Source organism: Pangasianodon hypophthalmus, chromosome 24 (assembly GCF_027358585.1).
Source record: "Pangasianodon hypophthalmus isolate fPanHyp1 chromosome 24, fPanHyp1.pri, whole genome shotgun sequence".
In the NCBI taxonomy this organism is placed as follows: Eukaryota; Metazoa; Chordata; class Actinopteri; order Siluriformes; family Pangasiidae; genus Pangasianodon; species Pangasianodon hypophthalmus.
Genome location: NC_069733.1, coordinates 7,488,097 through 7,515,329, shown reverse-complemented (window position 1 = coordinate 7,515,329; position 27,233 = coordinate 7,488,097). Strand labels below are relative to the sequence as shown.

Here is a 27,233-nt window from a genome sequence, read left to right as displayed (position 1 = left end):
TTACAGTCGTCGCTGGGTGATGACGGAAGCATGGTGCGGCGCATGCGCAGTCTGCAGTTGTGCACGGAAGCAGCTGTGCACTGTGGTGAGAATGAAATGCAAATGTTTTGATATTAAGTTAGTCTTTTAGCGTGTCAGAAAAAAATGCTTTGGAAAAAAAAATACAGAAATATATATTTGTTTAGCTTAATTGTTTTACTGGACAGTTAGCTGAATGACACAGCGAATAGTGAATAAAATTATTTGGCCGACGTTCTGCAAATAAGTTTTACAGATTTTTACACACAGTCAGATGACACTGATTATTTTCCTTGTGTTATTATAGACAATGTCAAATAAAGAAGTAAAATCGGCTCTAAAAAGTGCCAGAGATGCTATCAAAAACAAGGAGTTTAAAGAAGCCCTGAAACACTGCAAGGTGAGACAAATTCCCCCTGAAGTGACCACAGTGTTGATAATTCATGTGTTGATTTATGTGATGATTTATCACCACAGTGTTGAGGCATGTGATGATTTATCACCACAGTGTTGATGATGCATGTGATGATTTATCACCACAGTGTTGATGATGCATGTGATGATTTATCACCACAGTGTTGAGGCATGTGATGATTTATCACCACAGTGTTGATGATACATGTGATGATTTATCACCACAGTGTTGATGATACATGTGATGATTTATCACCACAGTGTTGAGGCATGTGATGATTTATCACCACAGTGTTGATGATGCATGTGATGATTTATCACCACAGTGTTGATGATGCATGTGATGATTTATCACCACAGTGTTGAGGCATGTGATGATTTATCACCACAGTGTTGATGATGCATGTGATGATTTATCACCACAGTGTTGATGATGCATGTGATGATTTATCACCACAGTGTTGATGATACATGTGATGATTTATCACCACAGTGTTGAGGCATGTGATGATTTATCACCACAGTGTTGATGATACATGTGATGATTTATCACCACAGTGTTGAGGCATGTGATGATTTATCACCACAGTGTTGATGATGCATGTGATGATTTATCACCACAGTGTTGATGATACATGTGATGATTTATCACCACAGTGTTGAGGCATGTGATGATTTATCACCACAGTGTTGATGATACATGTGATGATTTATCACCACAGTGTTGAGGCATGTGATGATTTATCACCACAGTGTTGATGATGCATGTGATGATTTATCACCACAGTGTTGAGGCATGTGATGATTTATCACCACAGTGTTGATGATGCATGTGATGATTTATCACTACAGTCACAGTGTTTTAATGAACCAATGCTTATTGCACAAGATGAATACATGAAACATGTGTTCCTAAAGGCTGTTCTGAAGCTTGAGAAGAATAACTACAATGCCTGGGTGTTTATTGGAGTTGCAGCGAGTGAGCTGGAGCAGCCTGAGCAGGCGCAAACAGCCTACAGGAAAGCTGCAGAGCTCGAACCTGAGCAGCTGCTTGCGTGGCAGGTTGGTACTAAATACTGCAACCGGCTTCATATATTATCCTATTACATTACATCAGTACCATTGTTTTCCCAGATAAATGTAGTAATTCATAAAACAAAAGTTTTCTGTTGGACCAGGCATTAGCATTGTGAGAAATATAAGCAAATTCGATGAGCTAAAATCAAATATCTATCTATCAGTAGCTTAACAGTGAAGCTATTAAGGGTGAGCAATGCATTATATCACAAGAGTGATGGCATAATAAGAATGAAGGGAGGCAAATTATTACACACACTTAAAGGCAGATAATCAGCCGTTTTGTTCAAAAAAAAAAAAAAAAACCTATATTTATATAATAGTTGTTTTTTTTTGGCCTTTTGTGTAATTTGTGCTTTCATTGAACATTATGTGTTTAGTCCATCTACATTTAATTTCTCCCTGAAAGTCATTTTGGGGAAAAGGATAATAGAGTAAATAATCCACCTTGTTCACATTCATTACACCTGCTCTGTCTCACATGCACTTTCTCAGTCACTGCTGATGTCGTGTTAAGGATGCGTCAGTGACATGGGCTAAAAAATATCAGCCCAAATTGAGATCAAACCTGGATTTAACTGTCACTGGTGGTCTGAATAAATGTACACTCTGGGCTAGAAAGAAATCAGCCACAGTCTTCATACCATTCTGTGAATTTTTCTCACAACCATTCGTGGTGCTGTTGCACAGTTCCATTAAAGACATTTATTAGCTACAAATAATTTAACATAAATGGTAAATATGAAACCTTATATTGCACCCCTAGATACAGCTAATCTTAAAACACGCTGACATCATGCCCCAATGTCTTGCATAACATAATGTGTTTAGGTATCTGCCAATACTCTCTGATATTTGTATTGTATTAAAAATGTAGAATTGAAAAAGGGACTTGTGAATCTGTAGTGTGAGATGAAATAATAAAGCATCTATAGATTGGTGTAACAACATTACCAAAGTTCTGTGGTGAAAAAAAGATGAATAAAAGTGTATGTATGTGTTACTTCTAAAAAGTAAAGTCTCTGTACACAGATCTTTTGTGCCTTTAACACATTTTTATGCACAACAATGAAACTTGTCATGGATGTCTTTTACAGGGCCTAGCAAATCTGTATGAAAAAAGTGATCAAGCAGACTTCAAGGCTGAGCTGCCTAAAATCTATCAAAAACTCATAACGTTGTATGAAACGTGAGTATCCCTGGCTAAGATATGATTCTTTCATTTTATTTTTTATTTTCTTGTGTCATATATTGTTTTATCTATCTGTGTTTTCAGTTCAGATAAAGTCAAATGCTTTGAAGTAAGCAAGAAGTTGGTGGACATCTATCAGACAGAAAAGAACTACTTACAGGTATGGGAACGAGAGTCAGATAACTGATGTGTTGATTGTTATAAATAAGTGAGTGCAAAAGATTGCACCCCCACGGTTTCTGGATGAAAAAGCTGTAAGATGCCATATGCAAAAGTGTTTGCATGCAAGTTACACTCGGTAAAAGAAATTCAGACTTGTATACTGATATGGATTTGGCAATGGCAGTCTTTCAGCTTTTTTTTATTTTTAATTGAAGAGTGTGTAGGTCTGTTCTTGATATATTTGTCATTGAGAATGGCACTGGAAGATTATGGCTAGTTTTATATAAGAAAATGCTTTAAATAAACACTCAATTTCAACAATGAAAATTGTTTACAATTACAATTAAACACTAATCTTACGTCCTTATGTAATATTTTGTACCAAACAATGTCTTGCATGTGGCTGATGCTATGGTGCGATGTGGCTGTTGCTGTGGTGCGCTGTGGCGTGATGTGGCTGTGGTGCGCTGTGGCTGCTGCTGTGTTGTGATGTGGCTGTTGTTTTGGTGTGATGTGGCTGTTGCTGTGGTGTGATTTGGCTGTTGCTGTGGTGTGATGTGGCTGTGGTGCGCTGTGGCGTGATGTGGCTGTGGTGCGCTGTGGCTGTTGCTGTGTTGCGATGTGGCTGTTGTTTTGGTGTGATGTGGCTGTTTCTGTGGTGTGATGTGATGTGGCTGTTGTTTTGGTGTGATGTGGCTGTTTCTGTGGTGTGATGTGGCTGTGGTGCGCTGTGGCTGTTGCTGTGTTGTGATGTGGCTGTTGTTTTGGTGTGTTGTGGCTGTTTCTGTGGTGTGATGTGGCTGTTTCTGTGGTTTGATGTGGCTGTTGCTGTGGTGTGATGTGGCTGTTTCTGTGGTGTGATGTGGCTGTGGTGCGCTGTGGCTGTTGCTGTGTTGTGATGTGGCTGTCGTTTTGGTGTGATGTGGCTGTTTCTGTGGTGTGATGTGGCTGTTTCTGTGGTGTGATGTGGCTGTTTCTGTGGTGTGATGTGGCTGTTGTTTTGGTGTGTTGTGGCTGTTTCTGTGGTGTGATGTGGCTGTTGCTGTGGTATGATGTGGCTGTTGATGTGGTGTGCTGTTGCTTTGGTGTGGTGTGCTGTTTCTGTGGTGTGATGTGGCTGTTTCTGTGGTGCGATGTGGCTGTTTCTGTGGTGTGCTGTTTCTGTGGTGTGATGTGGCTGTTTCTGTGCTGTGTTGTGGCTGTTGCTTTGGTGCGATGTGGCTGTTTCTGTTGTGTGCTGTTTCTGTGGTGTGATGTGGCTGTTTCTGTGCTGTGTTGTGGCTGTTGCTTTGGTGCGATGTGGCTGTTTCTGTGGTGTGATGTGGCTGTTTCTGTGCTGTGTTGTGGCTGTTGCTTTGGTGCGATGTGGCTGTTTCTGTGGTGTGATGTGTCTGTTTCTGTGGTGTGATGTGGCTGTTTCTGTGCTGTGTTGTGGCTGTTGCTTTGGTGTGATGTCACTGCTGCTGTGTTGTGATGTGCAGGTGGCGAGGGTGTGGCGGCGCCTCATTCAGGTGAGAGAGGCAGAGGATGGGATTGAGAACTTCGAGCTGGTTGAGCTATGGAGAGAAATGATCAGGCTGCTCCTGGGCTCAGTGGAACAGCAGGACAACGAGACACAGCAACATGTGAGCTATTATCAAATTGCATAAACCAGAAGTACGGTTTTGATTTGAAATTCTGGTAGATGTTGTAGATAGAGATTACATTAAAAAACACTGTGCTGCCTTGTTAGGATTCTCAGGCAACAGGTTAACCTTTTGAATCCATTTATTAGAACATATTCATGTAGTTGGGTATGTGCTTGTACAAATGATCAATATTCAATTTTCAGCTCCTGTCTGCTTTTGAAAAAGCTCTTCAGCTAACAGAAAATGTGCCTAGTGAGGACCATAAACAACTCACCCAAGATTACATTAAATGCCTGTCAAAAGTAAGTACCACCTTATATATATTTTGGAATAATATGTCTTTAGTAATGTTAGGTACCAGAAATACAATGAAGTATACAGTACAAACTTGAAATTTCTCTGCCAGCTGTCTCATGAAGTGGTGAAGATGAAGGAGATGTGTGATATCATGCTGTCCCTCTACCCAAAAGACTCTTATCCTCTGGAAGTTCTAGGGGAGCATTATTTATTTCTAGGTAAAGGAAAGCAATGACTAAAACCTTTGCATAGCAATAACCTGAATCTTAGTAGATACAACAGTGATTTTTTTTTTGCTTAATTTCTTCACAAAGAACCCAAACATTAAGCATTAAAAACATTCATTAAAGTTAAACAAAGTTAAATGCAGTTAATGAATGATTAAATGTGCTGAATTATTACTGAGGTTGTACATAGTGCTTTTGTGTTTGATGGTAGATCACTGCAGTGAAGAAGCCATCAGCTGTTACACTCGTCTCTTGGAACTGGACCCAGTCAGTTCACTGGCCCACTTTGGTCTGGGTAAAAAAGCTCTTCAGGACAAGAAATATGAGGATGCTGTCAAGAGCTTTGGTCTTGGTTAGTATGCAGTTAAACCTTTGTGGTCATAAAATGTAATTGTTTGTGTGGTAGAATGTAAATGTGTGAATCTCTTGGCTGTATGAAAAGCAGCAACAACCTTATGTTTTTGCCTTGTGTTGGGAAAGGTAAGGGAAAACTGATAGTAAACAGACAGTTATTTGTATTAAATATATGTGTGCCTTTGTCTGCAGGACTGAAACGGATGCGCTCCAGTGTCATTGGCTGGTACAATCTCGCTCAGGCTGAGCTGAAAATGCACAAATACTCTGATAGTGCTGTGTCCTCCAGCCAAGGTACAACTTGTCTCACAGCTCCTCATACATGACATATCACTGGAGTTAAAGGAAAACTCCACCTTGAAACAGATATGTGTGTTGAAATATATACACATGTCTTATAAACATTAATATGCAAGTTATTCAGGGAGGACTTTTCCTTTAAGTTTGTGTATGTGTATGTGAGAGTGACCTCGCCATAATCCTAATATGCTGATGTGCAACTCCAAGCAGTCCAAAGTGTTTGTATAATACATGATAAATTCATTACTGTTTTGTGCCTAATAAATAACTAAATATAAAAAGGCATGTAATTGAGGCAAATGCATTAGCTAATTTTTGCGACATGGAGAAGGCTAATAGTCTAATTACTGACATGGTTGGTTTACATTGGAAATATTCAACATGGTGGGAAAACAATAATTTTTATCCTTAAAATGAATATGAACATACGTTTATTTTCTTGAAGTACAGGAGGATACTGCTCCTTTATTTCCACGTCATCTGCGCTGATTGCTAGTTGATCAGGCTGCTGACCCTTTAACTAGAATCTGTAAACTGAGGGGCAATATTTGACACCTTATTTTTCTACTCTTCTATGTGATTTTGGATGTATTGCTTCACAAAATTACTGATTTATAAATGGTAAATCTTCCACCTTTGTGGAACCAAGTAGGTGGAGCTTAGCAAAGTGTCATTCAGCATCACAACGTTAATATACAACCATAACACTACAAAAACTAACATCTTGCCAAGTGAAAATATCTCGAATATAGTCAAATTTATCTAGTATTTCCTATTGTAAGATTACAGTAAACCAAATACAAGATTATTAAAGCTATTTTGCTCATTTTAAGCTTTACATTTTCTTATTCTATTGGCAGATAATTTCGCTTCTTTCTAGAAATAAATGCTTAAAATAAGCAAAATTATCTACCAGTAGAACAAGATTATTTCAAGCTTAAATTAGTGAAAAAAGGCTAGAAATAGGTTTAAATAGGTTTAACATTTTATGGTAATCTTATAATAGGAAATACTACATAAATTTGACTATATTCAGGATATTTTCACTTGCTGGCATTTTTTGCAGTGAATGAGCTCCTGTTTCATTCAAATCTTAACGTACAGCATGTATGCTCCTAACACAAACAGTCTGAAAGCAAGACATTTTAAATCTAAATTTCACACAATCATGTTCCTGATGATACATGATGAAATAAAAACAGTTCTTGAAAGCACACCCATTCTCCATTTAATGTGAGTTGTACAAGTAAAGTAAAACAGTCTTACCTTGTGCATCCTACGACACTTGTGTGTGTTTCAGGGCTGATGGTGTGTGCAGGGTTTAGTGAAGACTGGACCCAGAAGCTGATGAGAGTAAAGCTGGAGGCGCTGGTGAGAGCTGGAACAGAGCAGAGTGTAGATGAAGCTCTGGGAATGCTTTCTCAGGTAAAGGACTGGCTGTAGAATTAGAGACACCTGGACTTCATGGCCTTCTGTTGTGCTTTCCAGTAGGTCCACTTTGTTGCATTTGTTGCATGACAGAAAACATCTATTTTTCAGATGCCAGATGCTAGCAACGATCCTGCTCTGTTAGTGTTAAAAGGTAGAGCCTATTTACAAAAGGGGAAGCTTGAAGAAGCCTTTCAGGTACATCTTATGAACATGTATTGTGTCTCAGTTGTATTACTGGTATGTCCTGTAATTACAAAAAAAACCACTTGATTGTTTAAAGGTGTCTTCTGAGTTGCTGAGCTCGCATCCTGGCTCTGTGGAAGGTTTAACCATAAAGGGACTGACACATAGAGCTAAAAATGAGTACCAGCAGGCAGAGCAATGGTATGTTTTATTGTTATTTCTCAATTTTCCTCAACATATGTATACAGTTAATACACACACGTTTACATGTTTTTTTGCGTCATATAGTTTTACTGAAGCTGTGTCTCAGAGGCCAGAGAGTGGGGAGCTGTACTTCTTGCTGGGGCAGCTTTATTGGAACATGGGGGAAGATACACGGAGGGACAGGAGCAAAGTTCACACTCAACTGCTGAAGGTGAATGTCTTTAGTTTTATGCCTTTTTTGCACTGGGTGCAAAAAAATTGGGTGTCTTTTTGGAATAAATTAGATTACATCTAAATTCACTGGCTCTAAAGGAATACTCCAGATTTTCTGAACCCATTTTCTATTCACCGCATCACTAGTATATGTGCCACAATTACTATGGTCCACTATGTTTATCCAAAATCAAACATACGACCTGGATGCAGTAGATAGAGCCAATTTCTGGAGTATTCCAGCCTATTGTAACTATTTAGCTTAAAGCTAACTAGACTACATTTCCTCATCACTGTACCTCTAGGCTGCGAAGCTGGACCCCCATCTTGGCTCTGTGTTCCGCTACCTGGGTCACTACTACAGGGAAGTGGCCAAAGACCAGGGCCGAGCTAGAGGCTGCTACAAGAAAGCGTTTGAGCTGGACTCCACTGATGCAGAGGCTGGAGCTGCCACTGTGGACCTCAGCATGGAGCAGGGAGACATGGTTAGTGCTCTGAGTGTCCCACATATTATAGTTCTACCCTTATTGAGGAGCTGATATGTTGTAATTATTAACCCTCTGTATTGTTTAGGACTCTGCATTAGCAGTTCTTCAGGCAGTGACAGAGAGAGCAACTCCTGGTTCAGCTAAATGGGCCTGGATGAGAAGAGGCCTGTATCATCTTAAAGTGGGCCAGCATGCGCAGGCTATTGCAGAGTATGCATCATTCTTATTAACACCTCTTTTATGTATGTCAGGCCAAGCTGGTATTTCTGAACATTAATCTCAATGTTCTTGGCTACAGCCTGCAGGCAGCATTGCGGGCTGATCCTCAGGACTGGGTGTGTTGGGAGTGTTTAGGCGAGGCCTACCTGAACCGCCACAGCTTTACAGCTGCGCTTAAAGCTTTTGCTAAGGCCCACATGCTGCAGCCCAGCTCCATCTACAGCCTCTACCAGATGGCCTCCATCAAACAGATTCTGGGCAGGAACAAAGAGGCGGCAGCGGAGTACCAGCAGATAATAGAAACTGAAGAGTATGTGCCAGCTCTGAAGGGTGGGTGTCTATTCCTTTTCTTTTTATGTCGCTCTTGATAATTACGTTCTCGTTCTGGCCTCTTGTTCAGGTTTAGGTAGTTTTTCATTATTGGACTTGGGCCAGTACAGATCTGTCAAGTACAAATTACACCTGATGTCCTGCCATCTTGCAGTGAAAAGCATCTGACATGACAAACAAAATGAAGACAGAGAGCTGGCTAGAAAATAATTGATTTGAAATGTGATTTATATGGATCTTTTAATGGGATAGTAAGACCATTAGCTATTTTTGCAGCCAGACTGGTTTGTAGTACAGCATCTCTTAATTGTTCTGATTTGTTTCAATAAACTTGAATAAATAAATTTGAAATGCTTTATGCTCAAGGCTCCAGTAACATATTTGAATTAAGGTCATTAAAAAAAAAATCTTAGTCATTTTTAGATCACGTGTACTTTTACCATTTTTTAAAAGTCTAAAAATATTGTTGAAAAATATTGCCTGTTATCACCCAGACCAACTAAGTAGGCCAGCTATAGCTGCTAAATAAATCGTTTTCTTCTTTTGGTCAGGGCTTGGAGAATGTCTTTTGGCCATGGCTAAAACAGCAATGGAGGACTACCTTGATGGGAGAGCAGTAGACCTTATACAAGAAGCCATTAAGTATTTGTTCAGGTAAAATGTCTGAGAATATTTTCACCTCACATATCATATCACTCAGTATTGTTATACAGGGGGTGAAAATCACATTGTCATTGTCTGTAATAAACTCTGACGTTGTCATTTTTCATGTGTATGAAGGGCAGTGCAGAAGCGTGCAGATCTCTCATGTCTGTGGAAGTTGCTGGGAGATGCTTGTACCAAATGCAGTTCTGTTTCTCCTAACCGGATCTGTGTGCTGGTGCCTGGTGCGCTGTGTGGAGCAGAGCCTTCAGATAAGAATCATACACTGGACCAGAAACAGCTGCTCAGTCTTGGGGAGAGGTGGGTCACCCAACATACATGCACATCACACTCATAAAGTCATGTGACCATATACATTGTTATTGGGCTTCTGTTATTCATTCAGTACAAGTATGTATTGAAATTCTTGTCTGTTGTAATTATAAACACTATATACACTACAGAGGCGGTACATAAAGATTAGGTTGAAAAATGGTGAAGTGCTCTTTTAATAGACCTGTGATTTTAAACATGTTTGTTATGTTTTGCCATAATTGTCATGAGAAATAAACTATTATATCTTCTATTTATAGTTTGGCATCTTCAGAATAACAACAACAATACAGACATTAAAAGACATGGGCACTGTAGCGCACAGAACAGCAAAGTACATGGCCTAGTAGCACAAAATATGAGTAATATAGGAGGAACCAGACACTATTCAGTGTGCAGTATTAAAGTAATTCCTTTCTTAATTCTCTGTAGTTTATCTAAAGCACACCTCACATTTTGTAATCCATGTGTTCCAGATGCTATGGCCGTGCTCTTAAACTGATGGCAGAAGCCCCAAGCCTGTGGTGTGACCTGGGCCTCAACTATTACCACCAGTCTAGGCTGTTTCTTTCCACATCTACAGAGCAGGATGTCCAGCCACTGCTGGAGAAAGCCTTGCAGGTATTCCCCCCCCCCGACCTGGGAACAGCTCTTTCAGCTCTTCCTGTGAAATACGATATCAGAAAACTGATATAAACTTGCTGTAATTAATTTGTGTTTTGTTTAGTGTGTTAAAAAGGCAGTCATGCTGGACAGTGGGAATCATACATACTGGAGTGCACTGGGGGTGGTGGCTATGACTAAAGGTAAATGAAGAAAGGTGTTATTGTTATGAAGGTGTGCTTGGGCTTTAATTAAGTACTGTAAGTACAAAAAGTCAATTAAAGATAAGCATCCAGTCCATGTAACCAAAGGAAAATAAAAAGCAGCAAAACATAAAGTGTTCCCAACCCACCACAAAACACACAATACAGTGTGCTCACTAATAACATTGTTAAAAGAAGTAAATGTGATCATTTGAACAATTCACTTATGTTTAGTGGTTTAAATTGTTTTCCTGTAAGAGATTCGTCTCAGGTTACGCTTCTGTATTTTTATGATTTGTGAAAATTTCTGAAGATTTTTCTTATCTTTCAGGAATTGAAAACTTTGCCCTTGCACAGCACAGTTTCATTAAATCAATCAGAGCAGAACCAAATGTAAGTGCAAGATTAGCAACACAATGCTGTATTTAACATCTTTAGTTTAGGAAGTCTTTAGCATCACACTGATATTATTCCTGATATGTTTTTAGAATGTTGTAGCATGGACAAACCTTGGAACTTTGTATTTAAAGAAGGGCAACATTGAGGTAAATTGTGCTTGATTACTCACATTTATGTACTTATGTTATATATGTTATTATACACATTTAAGAGTATGCGTATTTACTCCTTAGCTTGCACATGAGGCCTTCAAGATTGCTCAATCTCTGGAGCCGTTGTATGTGAACTGTTGGATTGGACAGGTATAGTGAACATGCTGGCAACACAGGACATCCAGGACATGATCTGTAGTTTCCCTAGGCATCCACTTAACACAAGGAATAACCCCTTCTGTTTACTGGGTCTACAGGCATTCATTGCTGAGACAGTAGGAAGCTATGACACCATGGATCTCTTCAGACACACCACTGAGCTCAGCACTCATGTAAGAGTTTCTTACCATATTATATAAGTGTTTATAACACAGCACTGTTGAATTCTAGATTGTGATTGGTCAGAAGGTGTTGATTAAAAACAGCAGCTCTGAAGGAATTGAAATCACAGGTTGATATTAATGCACTTGTTCCAATACGTTATAACACTTAGTAACACTGGCAGATGCTCAACATAAACAAATTCACAAAAAAACGTAATTGTTGATATGGTGAAATTTTCTGTAGGGAGATTTTATTTATTTAGCATTTTTGAAAGAGTCTTCATTGTCAGTGCTTTGTAACAGTCAGAGCTGAAGCTGTTCTTTTAAGTCTACTGAGGGCAGTTCTGTTTCTTGGTAATATGACAAACTCCATTTTTATCTTAATATCTAGAAAGAAAGAAAAATTCATGATTGTTTATAGTTGTTATAATGTACGTGATAACAAGAACTTTGTTTGTAGAGGTTCCATAATATTAAATGTAACTATAAATGGATGAAATGTATGATGTCATTCTTTAATAAATAAATCATTTCTAGCATTTCAGGGCATTCTGATTCTAGAAAATAATTTATTATTATTATTATTATTATTATTATTATTATTATTATTATTATTATATTACAACTCTCTGTAATTGATTATTTTGCTATAAAAGAATGCTCCATTATGTTTAATTGCTTACACAGAACTTAATAAATGCCATTAGTAATGTACATTGCTGTATGGCCTTGTGGTCATTAGACTGAAGGAGTGAAGGGTTATGCATACTGGGTCTGTTCCACTCTACTGGACAAGAGTAACCGAGACTCAGAGCTGTACCGCTACAACATAGTCCAGATGAACGCTGTCTCGGCTGCCCAGGTGGCCTTAACCAAATATACAGGTATGTACAACACACATAATCACTTTTTCCTCTGACACAGTGCTGCTGCTCATTCAGAGAACCATTAGTTTAAGAGCCAAATCATTAAGAAGTCTGGGAGTTTGCTGATGTGTAGCATAAAAATAATAACAACCAAAAAGGGTTTCACAAGCTGTACACTTGTATTTCAGAACGCATTTTACTAAAGTTAAATCTTTCAGTCACTATACATAGCACAAAGATATTGTCATAAAGAATTAATACTAGTAAATATATGGTTTTTATTTATTGCTTTAAGCTTTCTATGCTGAGTTGGCAGCTGTTGGTATACCATTCACACCATACAGCTGATATTGGTTATCGTACACACAGTAAACTTATGGTTATGGCAGTAGCATTTGTTCCTACAGTTGCTTCTGTTTGAAATATCATTTGACAAGTTGGAGGGAACAAGAGCTGATTTCGATTCGTTGTTCTATAAATATAGAGAGGATTCAGACAGATGCTGAAGCTTTTGTGATGTTGGGCTTCCTGAATGAACAGATGCAGCTGAAAAAGCAGGCAACTGGAGCCTATAAGAGGTGGGCACACAGTCCTAATAAATGAATTTTGTATATGATCATGTAATGTGTAGAGCATATTTAGTTTAAAGCTATGCACACTTACACTCCTTATACTTCCTCTTAGAGCTGTGGAGTTGCTCCAGAACAGCCCACAAACAGAAGAACTCAGCTTTGCTCTCAGAGGCTATGCTCGGGCTCTCAGGTAACTCACAAACACTTCACTTTACATCTTTTCATTAGTAGCAATTAGTAGTTAAAGGATATGGGTATGGGAGAATACTACAGAGAATGTTGACACGTTTTGCTATACTGAGAATAAAACTGAAGAACCTGTTTACTCAAAACTGATACTAGTTTAATATTTCTAAGGGCAGTTGTTGGGCTGTCGTTAAAAATGTGTGTGATACCCCTGGTCAGGGTGGAGGAGAATGAGGACAAAGGAGGATGGAGAGAGTGCTGCTATTCATCTTTTTATTAAACAGCCTTTTCTGCACTATTCCTTTTGGCATGCGAAACTAAACAAAATCATATCGCCGTGTTCTGTTCTTCAGCTCAAGTTCAGCTCAGTCACATCAGGGTAGGTAGGGTTGGCTCCGTCTCTCTCTGGCATCTGGCAGCCTACTGAGGAGCTGCCATAAAATCCACACACAGGTGTAGACAATCACTCATTACCTGCTCATCCTGCGCGACTTCCTCTCCACTTAGCAGCCAGTGCTTGACCATGCCCATTTTTTTTTCTAGAAAGCTTTAACAAATTAAGCTTTAATGCTCTATTCATCATTTCAGAGATGGGACTACTATTTCATTATAAATAAAATAAGAGTGTGTTCCAGTGTAGTTTTGTCTGTTGGTGCAAAATTGTTCTCTCTAAAACTACATAAAAACTGTGTTGGTAAGACATTTTCTCACATCTGTCTCAAACTGCCCTTAGACTTCTATAATGAGTGAGTTTTGAGTAAGATTATTTTCCTCAATATAGAACATGTTCTTGTCAGTGGTAATCTCCTGTACACTACCTTTTTCAAGGATGGAAATAAGGATGAAAATACTGGAGTATTCATTTAAGTAAAAAGTTTTAAAATTTGGAACAGATCATATAAAACAGAGTAAATATGATTTTATGAGCACTTTCTCTTAAGATATGATTTTATAAGCACTTTCTCTTGTAGTGACACAGATCAGTGGGAGGAGGCTGTCCGTTGTTATTTTTCCACATCACTAGAGGAGCTGCATGATCTCACAGGCCTGGCTCTAGCTTGCTTGAGAGCAGGACGCCTGCAGGAGAGCTTTAATTGTAAGTGTAGTTTTTTTTTTTTTAATTCTGTGGTTTAGTAGTGGTGCATTTTAAGCTTATCTTGTGTATGTGTTTGTACGTGGCATTTTTTATTGTGTTCCAGCCTATGAGAAAGCTCTTGCAGTGGCCTCCACTGAGAAGGAAAAAGCCTATATACTAACAGCTCTGGCTTTACTACAGCACAGACTGGGGAACATGGACACTGCCAAAACTTTGCTCTTTAAATGGTGAGCCCTTCGTATCATCAGCCTCAACAGATTACTACTAGTGCTGGAGTTTACTGATATCATTCTTCCTCTTTCTTGTGTGTGTGTTCTTCACACAGCTCGTTGCTGAAGGAGCCAATTCCAGAGAGTTTGCTGTGTCTGTGTGCTTTGGGCCTGGTCCATGGAGATGCCACCCTGGCCAGCGCTGCCCTCTCGGAGCTGTTGAAGCTGGATGGAGCATTGAGGGGCGCTGTGGAGGAACACTGCCTGCTCACTTGCACCCTGCTGGCCCTACAGGGCAACTACAGTGCTGTACAGAGAGAGGCTTCCCGGGCAGTGTTCAGGTACATGCTTAGTCTGGTGGTACTTACCATTTCCAGCGTTATGATCTTATCCAAATTGGAGACACTGGAGGAATGTCCAGTTTGCCTGCTTAAAGCTTATAAAGCAGATATGAGATGGTGGACCTTTCAGTAAATGGGTCAAAGCTATATTAGCTATATTCGTTTTTTTTGAACAGGTAACATTGGTGCTAGAAAAAGTTACACTGTCAGATAAACAAGTCAATTTCTGGTGTGTCTTATGTTATAACAGCAGCACAGCACTTCTGACATTTACAGAGCGCTAACACTTCTTCCAAAAATGGCAAATCTAGATCTCCTCACAGAAAGCTTCACCATATCACCAAATACAGTTCTAAAAACACATCTTTTTCTTTTTTCTTTTTTCTTTATATTTATATAAAACCAGCAGAACAATATGAGTGGCAATTAGGTTCATTTTTCTTTGTGGGTTTGAGTACACTTGTCAGTACACTGGTCAGTTTGATTAATTAAGGCTCTTTGTGTCTAAATCATATCAGTAGTGATTAAATATCCAAAATGGCGCACTTGAACTCACAGCAGAACATCATCTATTTTATGGGGAGACCCTTAAAGGTTACTGGTGACATCATTATTTAATTGCATATTGAATCTTTGACATTTCTGTTTGACCATTTCTTGTGACAGAAACCCAGGAAATCCGTCCCTCTGGGCGCTGCTGTCCAGACTGGTGCCGCAGTACTGTCCCACCAAAGCTGATGTAAGCACACCAGAGCCATTTTAAAATATAAAAGATGTGATGTGTATTAACTAAATTCCTATTATTTTGACAATTTAAGTTAAAATGCATAGTTTCTGTTTCCTATAAAAATGTATAAAACCTCGCCACACTTTGTCAGGTTAACATTATGTCAGCATTATTTGAAGCCAAGATTATACCAGAAAGCTGGAATTATGTAGATAATAATATAAATTTAAATCTAATTTAAACTCTTTTGGGGATTTGTGAATACCCTTGATACCTGATATTTTACAAAATGGTGGATTTCAAAAAATAAATTATGTAGTTTAACTATGTTGTCTGAAGCAAGAATTTTATGAGGTTTTGGCCATATATTTATAGGATAGATTTTGGGTGATACTTCCGTTAGACTTAAAGTATTCCTTTAAGGATAAAACTAATTGTAAGTGCCTAAAGTCCTGCACAAGTAACATTATGTCTCTCTTAGGGTGGAGCTGTGGCAGGTAGTGTGGCATGTCATGCTAGCATGACTCTAGGAAAGGTGGGTTTGATTTTCTAATAATTTTAACAGATAAAGCAGTAGAATAAGAAGCCTGACTGTCTCATTACTCATTTATACTTTCTGTGTTGGTCTTTAGAGGGCACTGCTGTACAGTGGAGTAAATCAGTTGGCCTCAGGCAGACACTCTGGGGAAGACAGAAGGAAAAATGCTCTAAAGACCATCCAGAGAGCTGTGCTGCTCTGTCCAGGTGGGTTTAGGAGTAACTAATGGTTTGTCCTAAGGACAAGAAGTGCAACAAGAATGTGTGTTATATAGTAATATTTGGAGAGAGGGTCTAATATATATTCATGCTAGGCAACTGTTGTGCATTTCTTTAGTCCTCTGTAAAGCAATGTCTATTCAGCTTATGTAATAGTTACTGCATAAGTATTCACTGTTTGTGTGAAACTCCTAAATTTGTTCTGGAGCAACCAGTTGCCATCAGAAATTACATAATTAGTTAAATGAAGTCCAGGACAAAGTGGTGGAAAAGTATCAGTCAGATAAAAATAATATGGCACAACCACGACTCTGTCTAGAGGAGGTGATACCCCAGAAGTCAGTGACTGGGTAAAGAGAACATTAGTCAGAGAAACAACCAAGAAGTCAAAGTTAACTCTGAAGGCGCTGGAGAGATCCGAAGGACAGCCATAGCCTGGACACTCCACAAATCTGGTTGTTATGGAAGAGTGGTGAGGCATATGAAATCACATTTGCAGTTTGCTAAAAGGCAAGTTGGAAACTTAGCATACATGTGGGAAGAGGTTGTCTGGTCTGATGAGAGCAAAACTGAACTTTTTGGCCTTTGCCTAAAGTGCTACATTTATGGGAAACCCAACACTGGTCATCATCCTGAGAATACCATCCACACAGTGAAGCATGCTGGTGGTAGCATCATGTTGAGGGCTACCCTATTACTCCAGGTTCAGCTGCACTTGTCTTGGGTCAGCTTTTATGGAGGCAGGAAATCACAAGTAATCAACACTGCTTTTGATATAAACTGAGTCCTACAAGTTTCAGGGTAAAGATTGTTTAGCACACAGAACCTTCCCATGGAGCAGTAAAGTATGAAAGAGGAAGTAGTGTTCACAATTAGTTCATTCGCTAATAGCAAGCATGACAGAATAATTTTACAGAATGATTTTTAGCTAACACTTGACTGAAATGGTTATATCCCATGAAGCAAGACAGAATCTGTAAATCTGTTTCTTTGTTAGAATGTTTTGATTGCTCAGATTGCTCAGTGCTGGTATAAAAGATCAGACATTTGAGAATATAATTCTGTAATTCTGTATTCTTTCTCCCTTGTATACAGATGATCCTGCGGGGTGGGCGGGGCTTATGGCTGCATGTCACACAGAGAATGTAGCATGTGCCCTGTCAGGCTCCTCCCCATGCAGAGAGGGTCTAGAGAGAGTGCTTATGACACTGGTGTCAGAGAAAGGTCAGTAAACAGTGTATTTATTGCTAACATGTTATTCAGTAAGGCTTATAAGTTTCATGGTATATAAATTATGTTTTTAATTTATGAATCAAAGTTACATATATATATTTAAAGGCAAAAAAAAATCCACATTTGAATGTTCGCACATTGTGTTCTTCTGGTCACCTAACAAATTTATTAAATTGCGTGTTTTTTTTTGGATAAATGGGGTCATTTATCCAAAAAAAAAACATGCAATTTAATAAATTTGTTAAATTTGTTACAATGTCAACTAATACATTCTAATACTAAATATTTTAAGCAATTGAAATTTGATGCCATTTTTGATTTAAAATGACAGAGGTAAAGGAAGGTGTACCAAAATTACCAAATTTGTGCGTGGGCGTGTGTGTGTACACTGTGTTCCAGTGAAAAGCCTGCAGAGAGAGGATGGGCTTTTGGCTCAGGCTTTGGAAGGCTGGGTAATGCAGCAGACTGTGACAGGACTCAAACAGAGCGGCCAGTATGCTGAAGCTGAAGCCCTGTGTTCACAGGTTCTCTAGCTCTCTCTCTTTCTTTTTTTGTCTCACTACTCATTCTGTCTCTCATCAGCTGTCTGTTCGGGCCACAGGTGCAGACAGAAGCACTGGCCATCATTACCACATATGTATGGCTTTTATAGCAGAGATGAGTCATGTGTCAGAGCCATAGTATCTGTGAATCTTCTCCATCTGTTCCTCCACTCACTTTTCGATCTCACCTCCTTTCACACTCGAGCACAGCCAGTTTTTATCATCTTTATAATATATATTTGAATTATGTTAAATAATTCAGCCTGAATTATTTGTCAAATGATAAGTAATGTTAAATAATAATAATAATAATAATAATAATATATGTGTGAGCATCTGAGCATTTTGCTTTTCACTTTGTGAAATATGAATATACCTATTGTTATTTTGCTCTTTCTTATTGTTATTTTTTAAGTATATTTTTTTAACAGTTCAACTAGTGTAAACTAATATTATTTTAATAACTATTATTACATTTTTAAACTACACAGTAGTTAATGTCTATATGTTTTTGTTTCCAAATCGTTTTCTAAGGAAACTACTAACATATGTACATAATTGGGCCCTAAAGATGTTTTATGTTTTAGCCACTAAACATGCCTTAGCTAACTAACTAACTCTTAAGCTGTAGTTTGCTAACATTTATCACATGACATTTACCAATCAATCAACTAATTCTATCACTTTTTACATACAAAGTAAAGTTAAAAGGTTACCGTTTGATAGTTTCAGTTTAATTTGTCATTGATCTTTGTGTCACAACCCCCATCATGCCACCACAAACCCACAAGCTAACCTATTTACTCACATTACACATATTCAGTAGTAATGTAGATAAGTCTGTGTATGTGAACTGCCTGTCTGTGTGTGTTGCAGGTGTTGAGTGTGTCTCCTGAGCATCCTGCAGTGTTCCTGTTGCTCAGGCAGGTTCAGTGTGAGCGCCTCCTGTTGTCTGATGCCAGAGACTGCATCCCCTCCACAGTGCTGGACCAGCTGAGTGCTGCTGTCATGGCCAACCCAAACTCAGTGTCTGCTTGGCATGTAAGTACTGCCTCACACACATCCTCTAATCTCCCTCTACACACCAAATCCACTTTTTGGTGACCTGTCAATGGAAAGGGACCGCCAGAGGGCAACTGCTGACCAGATATAATCTGAGTGGTGGTTTATGTCACCGCTGGATTGAGAAACAGTATGTTGGCTAAGAATATCCATCTGACAGCAGTTCTGAGGTCAGAAACCGACAGTCATGTCTAGACTGTCCAGACTAGAGTAGAGTTAACACAAATTGTGCAGGGGGGAAAATGAGCTATTAAGCTCTGTACACGTACAAGTTGTTCCAACAAGGTCGTTGTGTCTAATAAAGAGGCAACTAATGGCTGTTTTCCACCGGAGGTCCAAACATTTCTGACCAAGGAGAGAAAACATTCCATTGGCATTTGTTAATACTGGAATTTACAACCTGCGCTCAGCAGATTTTTTTGGAACGTTAGCTAATCATACTCAGCACGACAGTACCATGTGGGTGGGATATGTTGATATAGGTATTCACCTTGTGTTCTCTTTTGATGAATGGAAAATTGGAGACACTTGCACCAATTAACATCTGTGCTGACGGTAAAATTCAAAAGCAATTAAAAGAAGGAAAAATGTTTGCTGGGCCAGACACAGTCTTAAGTAAATAGTTTAGTTTTACAGTAAATGATGACCTTGAGAGTCCAATCATTCAGCTGTTCTCATGAATACTACTGCAAAAGGATGCTGACATACTGTTGGTCATTTAAGGTAAACTGTGCTAATCACCATATGAATAGACAGGGGCAAGACAAATATACAGCGAATACCTATTTTAGCTTAATGGCTTTCACGTAAATGCTGGGGTTAGTTGGTAAGATACCTGCATGCAGCTCGGCAAAGTAGTGCAGTACGGCGATGCAACAAGCCTCTAAAATGTGTATTGTGGACATAATATAATCATTGGCTCACTGTAATTACTGCAAGTTTACAGCGCTGTACGAGTTAAGAGATAATTCATTCCCTCGCACTTGATCACAAAGCAAACACAGCTCATAGTCCACTCTACTCTTACCACTGTTCATTGTCATGCTTTAGTACTACTGAGATGCTTTTATATTTTTTATTTAATTTTATTTGCTTGAGAGAACAAGACTTGCACTTGTGCTGCTGCTAAAAGTGTTGTATGATTTCTTATAGAAATTTGGATATACTTTAAAGTGACATCCAACAAAACTTTTTTAAGAGTTGTATTTCTCCTTTTGTGTGTGTGTGTGTGTTAGTGGCTGGCGGACGTGTACCGCTCTCAGGGTTTGCTGGCACAGGCCTCGGTGGCTCTGAGACAGAGTCTGCAGCTTGCCTCTCAGCTCGGTCACTACAGCGGGAAGCTCAGCAGCCTGCTGCGACTTGCCCTGCTCTCTCTCACCCCTTGCATGGTGAGTACACACCTGCCTTGAGAAAGGCTCAGATTTATTTTATGCACATTTTATGCACTTTTTAACCTCAAGCAGAGTGTGACCTACATTTCTATAACAGTGCAGCCTCCAGAAAATTTTAAGTGGGGTGGCCAGACAGGGCTGGGGAGCTTTTTATGGTAACACACCACAATTGTATCATAGCTGAAATTGAAAGATAGATTAAAGAGTGGCTGCTCAAACGCAGTTCTTTTCACTGATTCTGCACACTTCTTTTTTTATAACTGCCTGAACAGATGAACCAGTAGTCCCAAATACCGATAAAAATGCTTACATGCATTACAAACCCTAATCTGTTTAAAACAATTTAAAATAAAAGCCATTTATGCACTGCCTGCCACTGTGTATGGCTTGCTCTGAATATAAACAGGAAACTGCACAGTGTTTTTTTTTTTTTTTTTTTTTTTGCATTGCACATTAATCTAGACACCTTAATTAGAACCACAGATAAACATGCTGCTTTGCCCTATTTCAATTTTCCATCTTGAAACTCCTCCCTGCTGCTCTTTACTACTGCTTATGTTCATGACATGGAGAAAAAGAATGAGTTTAATAACCAATGTCTAAAGCAATTACAGTGGAAAAAATCTGAAGCCCCTTGAAGGCATTACTGTTCAGTAATAATATTACAGGTCTGAGATTCTTTAATTGCTGAATGGAGAGTATGCATGTGGCCTAGAAGATTTAATTTCTGTCATTGTGATATTATTAAATATGACAAAATAATGAACTCAGCCATTTTCATACCATTGTAAACAATCTATGTAGAATAATTAATTGTTCAATATGTTTCTTTCATGCCCATGAAGTGACTATAAATTGATGAAGGAACTGTAAATCATCATGACCTATGAATACCTCTGAATATACAATTTGAAAATGCATCCATTCCCTCCTGCCACACATTACAGCATAAAACCAGTTTACATTAATCAAAGCTAGAGACAAGTGGGATTTAAGTATTGATTTGCACTCTCATATTCTCAGTGACTTATATAATGGTACCAGAACCTGTTAAAAATACCATAATAAATGATTTTGTTCCTCATTATCACTTGCTAAGTTTGACAGATCATAAATCAAGAGAATGTATTCATATGTGTTAACACATTTGACCCAAACACCTGTGAATATAATCGGAACATACAGTGTCTTGCATAAGTATTCACCCCTCTTTTCCCACATTTTGTAGTGTTACAAAACTCTTAGAGCTCTAAATGAACTTAACTGGGATTTTTACCATTTAATTTACATAATATGTCTAACATTTGAAGGTGCAAAATATTTTTATTGTGACACAAATGTTAATTAAATAAGAAAACAAACATTGTATTCACCCCTTTTGTCAGTACTCAGTACCAGCTACAGGAACTCTGTTTCTATCAGCTTTGCACACCAAGATCCTGATATTTTCACCCATTCTTCTTGCCAAAATTGCTCAAGCACTGTCATATTGCGTTAAGACTGTTGGTGAACAATAATTTTCAAGTCTTGAAAATATCAAAATGATTTGACTATTCAAAAATAAATTAACTATTTAAAAATGTTAAATTTATTATTGACTTCAGAGGTAGTATTAAGGCCTTATGTGTGTTGTGAATTTTGCCTAAAGTATCAGAATGTCATTAAAATAGATAAAATACAGTGTGTGCTTTTGCACACAGTCTTTACATGATATTTTTTGGGACGCACACTGCTGCATAGAAGTTTAAACATGGCTAGGATGAGAGATAGACCCACAGACAGGAGAACAGAGTAAACAGTGTCTGTTGTCTCCTGTGGTTAGAAAGGAAAGCCCTATTCGTGTTGCTGACAGTAAAGCAAAAGGAAAGTACAAATGATGCTGCATCACGGACATCCGTGGGGATTTCGTCCTCTCACTCATCAGTCGGGAGATTACAGAGGATTGATGACGCCTGCCCACTGTGTGCCATTAGCAGAGGTGCTAAAAGCACCTTTCAGTCATGTTCTGGTAGAAAAAAATGCTCTAAAAGTGGATGACCTTTTTAAGCTGTACATAAGCAGGGTGAATGTCTGTCAGCTTAAATCTACTTAAATATTGAACCCTAGCATTTATAAAACGGTTACAGTTACAATGCTCTCTTTAAGACCACATTTCCTGACTAATTCTGTTAGGGCCAAAAAAAAATCACCATGGCGATTGGGAATTCACAGCAGCAGATTGAACAGAGATAACTCTGTATAATAAAGAATGCTGGATTCAAAAACATGTTGGAGCTACAGAGAGCTGTGTGACTTCATACACACCGCCTTGAGAATCACACCAGGAGGGTTGGCAGGTGCACTGTTTTCACAACAAATTGAGCTGGTTTTGGTTGCATGTGGGAAAAAAAAAATTAAGTCACAATGCATGCCCCTTTTTCAGGCCAGCACCAGGTCTTTTTGTGCCGTTTTTGAGAATTATTTGAGGTGGAAATTTTGCTGAGACTTGGCAACCCTGCACACCAACGAAAACCTGGCCAGTGAGCTAATATTTAATTAGTCATGTTTAATGTACAGCTTTTCTTTCTTTTCTTTCTTTATTATACGCTGCTAGGAGTCTGAATGGGTCATGCAAACACTGTTTCATTGTCAAGATTCAATTATTGTACTTAATATTATTTTAAATAAAACCTAAGGCACATATTCAGATAATGCTTATTTTTGCTGTATTGAAAATGAATTGAATCTGGACACCACCATATCACATTGTATCCAGTTTGATTTTTGTTTATCATTACAGCCCTAATGTTCATGAATTACTTTCTCTGTTTATACCCCTTTCCATAATGTTTTTTAAATTCTCACAAGCAGGGCATAGTGAGGGACATGAGGCTTTTCAACACTATGTCATCTGAACACAACATGGCATCGTTTCCCTTGCTGTCTTTTTTTCCCCCACACTTGCATAGTGTAGTAATTATCCCTCCTGTACTGGCCCAATTTGTCTTGTGTTTAGGCTGACTCCAGCTTTATCCCTGTAATTAAATTAGAACCTCTCATTCCAAAGCAATCTCTTGATTAAAATGTCTTTGATGGAGATGGAGGAAAACCAGCCAAATGTAGCTCTTACTTTACTTTCTTCAGCTTATTGTTAAGTTAAGTACTATGGATAGGTGTATGCTTAGTAGCTTGTTATAACCACAGTTGATGGGTTATGTATTAATTATAAAGGGATTACAAATGGAGATTAGGGTTTTTTTTTTTTTAGAATTTCCCTATGGAAAGACAGCTCATAGTTAGACAATAATTCAGCAGTAAGTGATAATTACAGTAAGTAAGTAAATACTGTAAATTACTGAGATGACCTTGTGTGCAGACTGCAGTGATTAACTCCAGTTTGTTTTTTTCTTTGTGTGTGTGTGTGTGTGTGTGTGTGTGTGTGTGTGTGTGTGTGTGTGTGTGTATGTGTGGACACTAGGCTGGAGTTGGAGGAGTGGAATGGAGCAGTCTTGTTCGTGAAGCCTGTACTGAGGTGCTGAAGCTGGGTCCGTGTCCTGTGGCTTCACTTTTCCAGGCTCTGCTCCAGTTCTCCATCAAGATGGGAGCCAGGTAACACATGGAGAAGAGCTGAGCAGCTGCTGCAGAGCAGTGATCACAAGTGGGCAATTTAGCCCAATTTATATTTATATTTTAATTTTTTCATCATATTTTTAAGCTTTTTTTAAGCAAGTGTCTATAGCACAGTATACACAGTTTTATTGAAATCTGAAAATCACTACATGGGTGTTCTACTGATCTCTACCAGTTGACTCATTACTGCAAGTATACAGCTCACCCCTAGTAATAAGTTTTCCTCAACACACAAAACTGACGTCAGACACACAGATGCACTAAAGCCAAGTCATAACGCACCTGCTTAGAGAGGACTAGCTTTAAGCTCACTTTATTCTTTTGGCTGTTTGACTGAAAGAGCAATTTAGCCAGCCAATAAAACTTGCATGCAGGTGCCATAAATATTGAACTAAACTCATTGGCTTCCTCTCAGGTTTGGTTTTACTGCTTTATGAATGTCAATTCATTCTCCCCAGGGAGACACGGCGTCTGCTGGAGAAGATTGTGTACGGATCGAGTTCAAAAGACGTGAAAACCGTAGCAGGAGTGGCTCGCTGGTACCTCCTACGCCACCTTCATGCCAAAGACGACCTGCAGCTGATAGATGTAAGGACACCCACATTAATTAGTTTTAATCTCACAGATGTGATTTGACCCATAAGAAGGGCAACACACATTACTTAGTTTTAATCTCACAGAAGTGAATGACTCACAAGAAGGGCAATGCAGGAATTCCAGTTGATTATGTAAATCACATAAAACTGAAATAGTGGGAAATGAAATCAGCGTCTAGCCCACCTCCATAGGTGTAGATACAGAAGTTGTTGATTAATCTGACAGTGTTGTTGGCAAGTTTTTTATTAATAAGCTTGTTTTAGTATGGTTTTGTGTCTATAGTAATGTACGCATAAATGGGTTTAAAAACATGTAATCACTGATAGTGTAAAGTTTTCTGTGAGGAGATATTTAGCATTTTTGGAAGGAGTCTCCACAAAATCACATTACTTTCTAATATCGGCGCACTTTCTAATATTTGTATTACTTTGTAATCAATTCTCCTCGCATTATAGCAGATATCAATAAAATATCTGCTTTAAGAAAAAGTCTGGTCTTAGTGGTACCCCAAGCTCTATAAATGAGGCATGATTTAGACCACTTACATCCAACCGATCATTGGGAAGAAGGCATCTCTACTTGCCTCCACTTGTTAATGTAGATCATTTCCTCACTATAATTGTTTGCTTTTTTCCTCATTTTTAGTTTATAGCATGCTCTGACCATGAGTTGTTGTTTCTGTAGACCCTGATGATGGAAGCTGAAGCAGCAGGAGACTTCAGGCTGCTAGAGTTCCATAAACAGCTGTACCCCTGAGCCTCACTGCCTCCCAATCTCATCTACTCAGGACCATCAGCACCCTGCCATGCAAGAGCCAATACATCAGCTACATTCTCAATCCTGCCTCCTTCTCTTTAAAATGTCTTACCTTTTTAACAAGCATGCCTATGAATGCAGCTATTAGCTACACTAAAACCTTTCTAGGCCTAATAAAGCACTATTAATGAGCTGATCCCTTTTAATTCACAATTATGAGAGTCCTTGGGTTTGACTTGTTTTGTGCCTAAAATTGAGAAATAAAAACTAAGATGATCAGAGCTGCCATCAACTGGTAATGGCTAGTAGTCCTAAAGCACTTCTAAATACTAACACAGCACAGTAAAGGAGGCAAAATGCTGCTTGTGATATTGCATATAAAATCAGTACAATAAGAGTTTTTGCTTTAATTAAAGCAGACTCTGCCAAAGCATAAGGCTTGTGTTTTTTTCCCCTGTAAGCTTTATGCTGCCAATGAAATAAGAGTACAAGAGCACAATGGCCAATAGCTGTATGAAATATGAGTGCACTTTCTCCTTCACAGCACCAGATTCATATCATCGATCCAGAGAACCGCAGCCAAGAACTATTCAACCCACAATGCCAACCCCTTTCTCATTTCTCCTTTTACAAATGCTTCATGGATGTTCCACAGAGATGAAAATGGATCTAATACCAAACTTCTGAGAACATCTCAAGCACTTTGATCATATACCAAAAGAGACACAAAGTAGTTCATTATGATGAATTTTGTTTCTTTCAAATTACAGTGGGCTGTATGCTTTTTTTTTTTGTCCAGTAAAGCAATTAAACAAAAGAGGAAAAACTGAGAGTTTTCTTGTTTGTGGTGGCGTTGTTAGAGATATCTGATCAGATAGAAACATTTGATTGACTCTTTACCACTACACTCTTCATATACAAATATATTTGTATATCCTTGCTTCTTCTTTCTCTGGAGGAGCACACCCTCTGCAGCAAACTATTTTTTGCAAATGTTAGTGCACACTTACTTTATATTTGATGCATATTTGATGGCATGTGCAAAAGTTTGGACAGCCTTCAAGTTGTAAGTCTCAGAACTTAATTAACCTGTTAGGCCTTAATTGACTTGAGAATCAGGTCAAGTATGAGAATAATTGTCTTTATGAGCATAATAAATTCTCTGACTCAAAACTTTTGCTAACACTAAACAAGGTTGGTTCCCTCTAAACAGCTGACTGAGGATCTGAAAATGAAGCTAATTGATGCCTACAAAGCAGAGGAAGGTTTTAAAAAGATATCAAAGTGTTTCCAGCTCACGATTTCCACCGTCTGAGATTTGATTAAGGAATGGCAGTTAAGGAGAACTGGCCTGCATGGAAGAGTCATCAGAAGGAAAACTTACCTGTGACCTCCTCACAACAGTGAACATCTGATGTATGCAAAATAATATCTTTTGAAAACAAGTGCTGTAGACTGATTAAGTAAAAAACGGAATTCAGGTCACAAGCTGTGTTTGGAGAAGAAAAGGAGCGTCATTTGATGAAAACAACACCTTGCCAACTAAGCATGAGGTGGATCTATTTTGCTTTGGGGTTATATGACAGCCAGTTGCACAGGAAACATTGGATGGGTAGATGGAAGAATGGATTCCAGGAAATATCAGGAAATTCTCTTTGATTCAGGCAGTCAAGAAACTGAAGGTGAAAAGACGCTAGCTTCTACAAAAGGACAATGATCCAAAACATACCTCAAAATCCACCATGACCTATTCAAGAATAGAAAGACTCCTAGCTGTGTTTTTATGCTCATCATACTGCAATTCAAGTAGGAAAAGTGCTGTTAATATGTTTCAGAGTATTCAGAAGCTTTTTAACAGAACCGGTTTGGGTGTTACAATTGCCCCAAGAACAACTGTA

The 27,233-nt window shown here is 38.6% G+C and overlaps 1 protein-coding gene across 2 annotated transcripts; it reads left to right on the top strand.

The window, feature by feature from the left end:
- Positions 1–9: 9 nt before the first annotated feature.
- Positions 10–26,167, top strand: skic3 (SKI3 subunit of superkiller complex). 2 transcript variants are annotated; one of them, XR_008300831.1, is made up of 42 exons: positions 10–85; positions 326–418; positions 1,351–1,494; positions 2,607–2,698; positions 2,786–2,861; positions 4,345–4,488; positions 4,695–4,793; positions 4,898–5,006; positions 5,227–5,367; positions 5,562–5,663; positions 6,970–7,094; positions 7,209–7,295; positions 7,381–7,484; positions 7,572–7,698; positions 8,006–8,185; positions 8,274–8,398; positions 8,487–8,737; positions 9,289–9,391; positions 9,518–9,700; positions 10,189–10,333; positions 10,440–10,518; positions 10,850–10,911; positions 11,007–11,063; positions 11,151–11,219; positions 11,327–11,401; positions 12,135–12,276; positions 12,743–12,836; positions 12,943–13,020; positions 13,988–14,112; positions 14,216–14,339; positions 14,438–14,662; positions 15,329–15,401; positions 15,871–15,924; positions 16,022–16,133; positions 17,241–17,369; positions 17,778–17,902; positions 18,797–18,961; positions 20,218–20,370; positions 23,831–23,961; positions 24,441–24,570; positions 25,264–25,386; positions 25,880–26,167. XR_008300831.1 is itself a non-coding variant. In XM_026931419.3 (41 exons), exons 1-41 carry the CDS (start codon positions 20–22, stop codon positions 25,333–25,335), a joined length of 4,770 nt encoding a protein of 1,589 aa, XP_026787220.3. In that variant the 5' UTR covers positions 10–19; the 3' UTR covers positions 25,336–26,167. The 2 variants fall into 2 exon arrangements, 1 of the variants encoding a protein (XP_026787220.3); XM_026931419.3 differs by having other exon boundaries at positions 25,264–26,167.
- Positions 26,168–27,233: the final 1,066 nt, after the last annotated feature.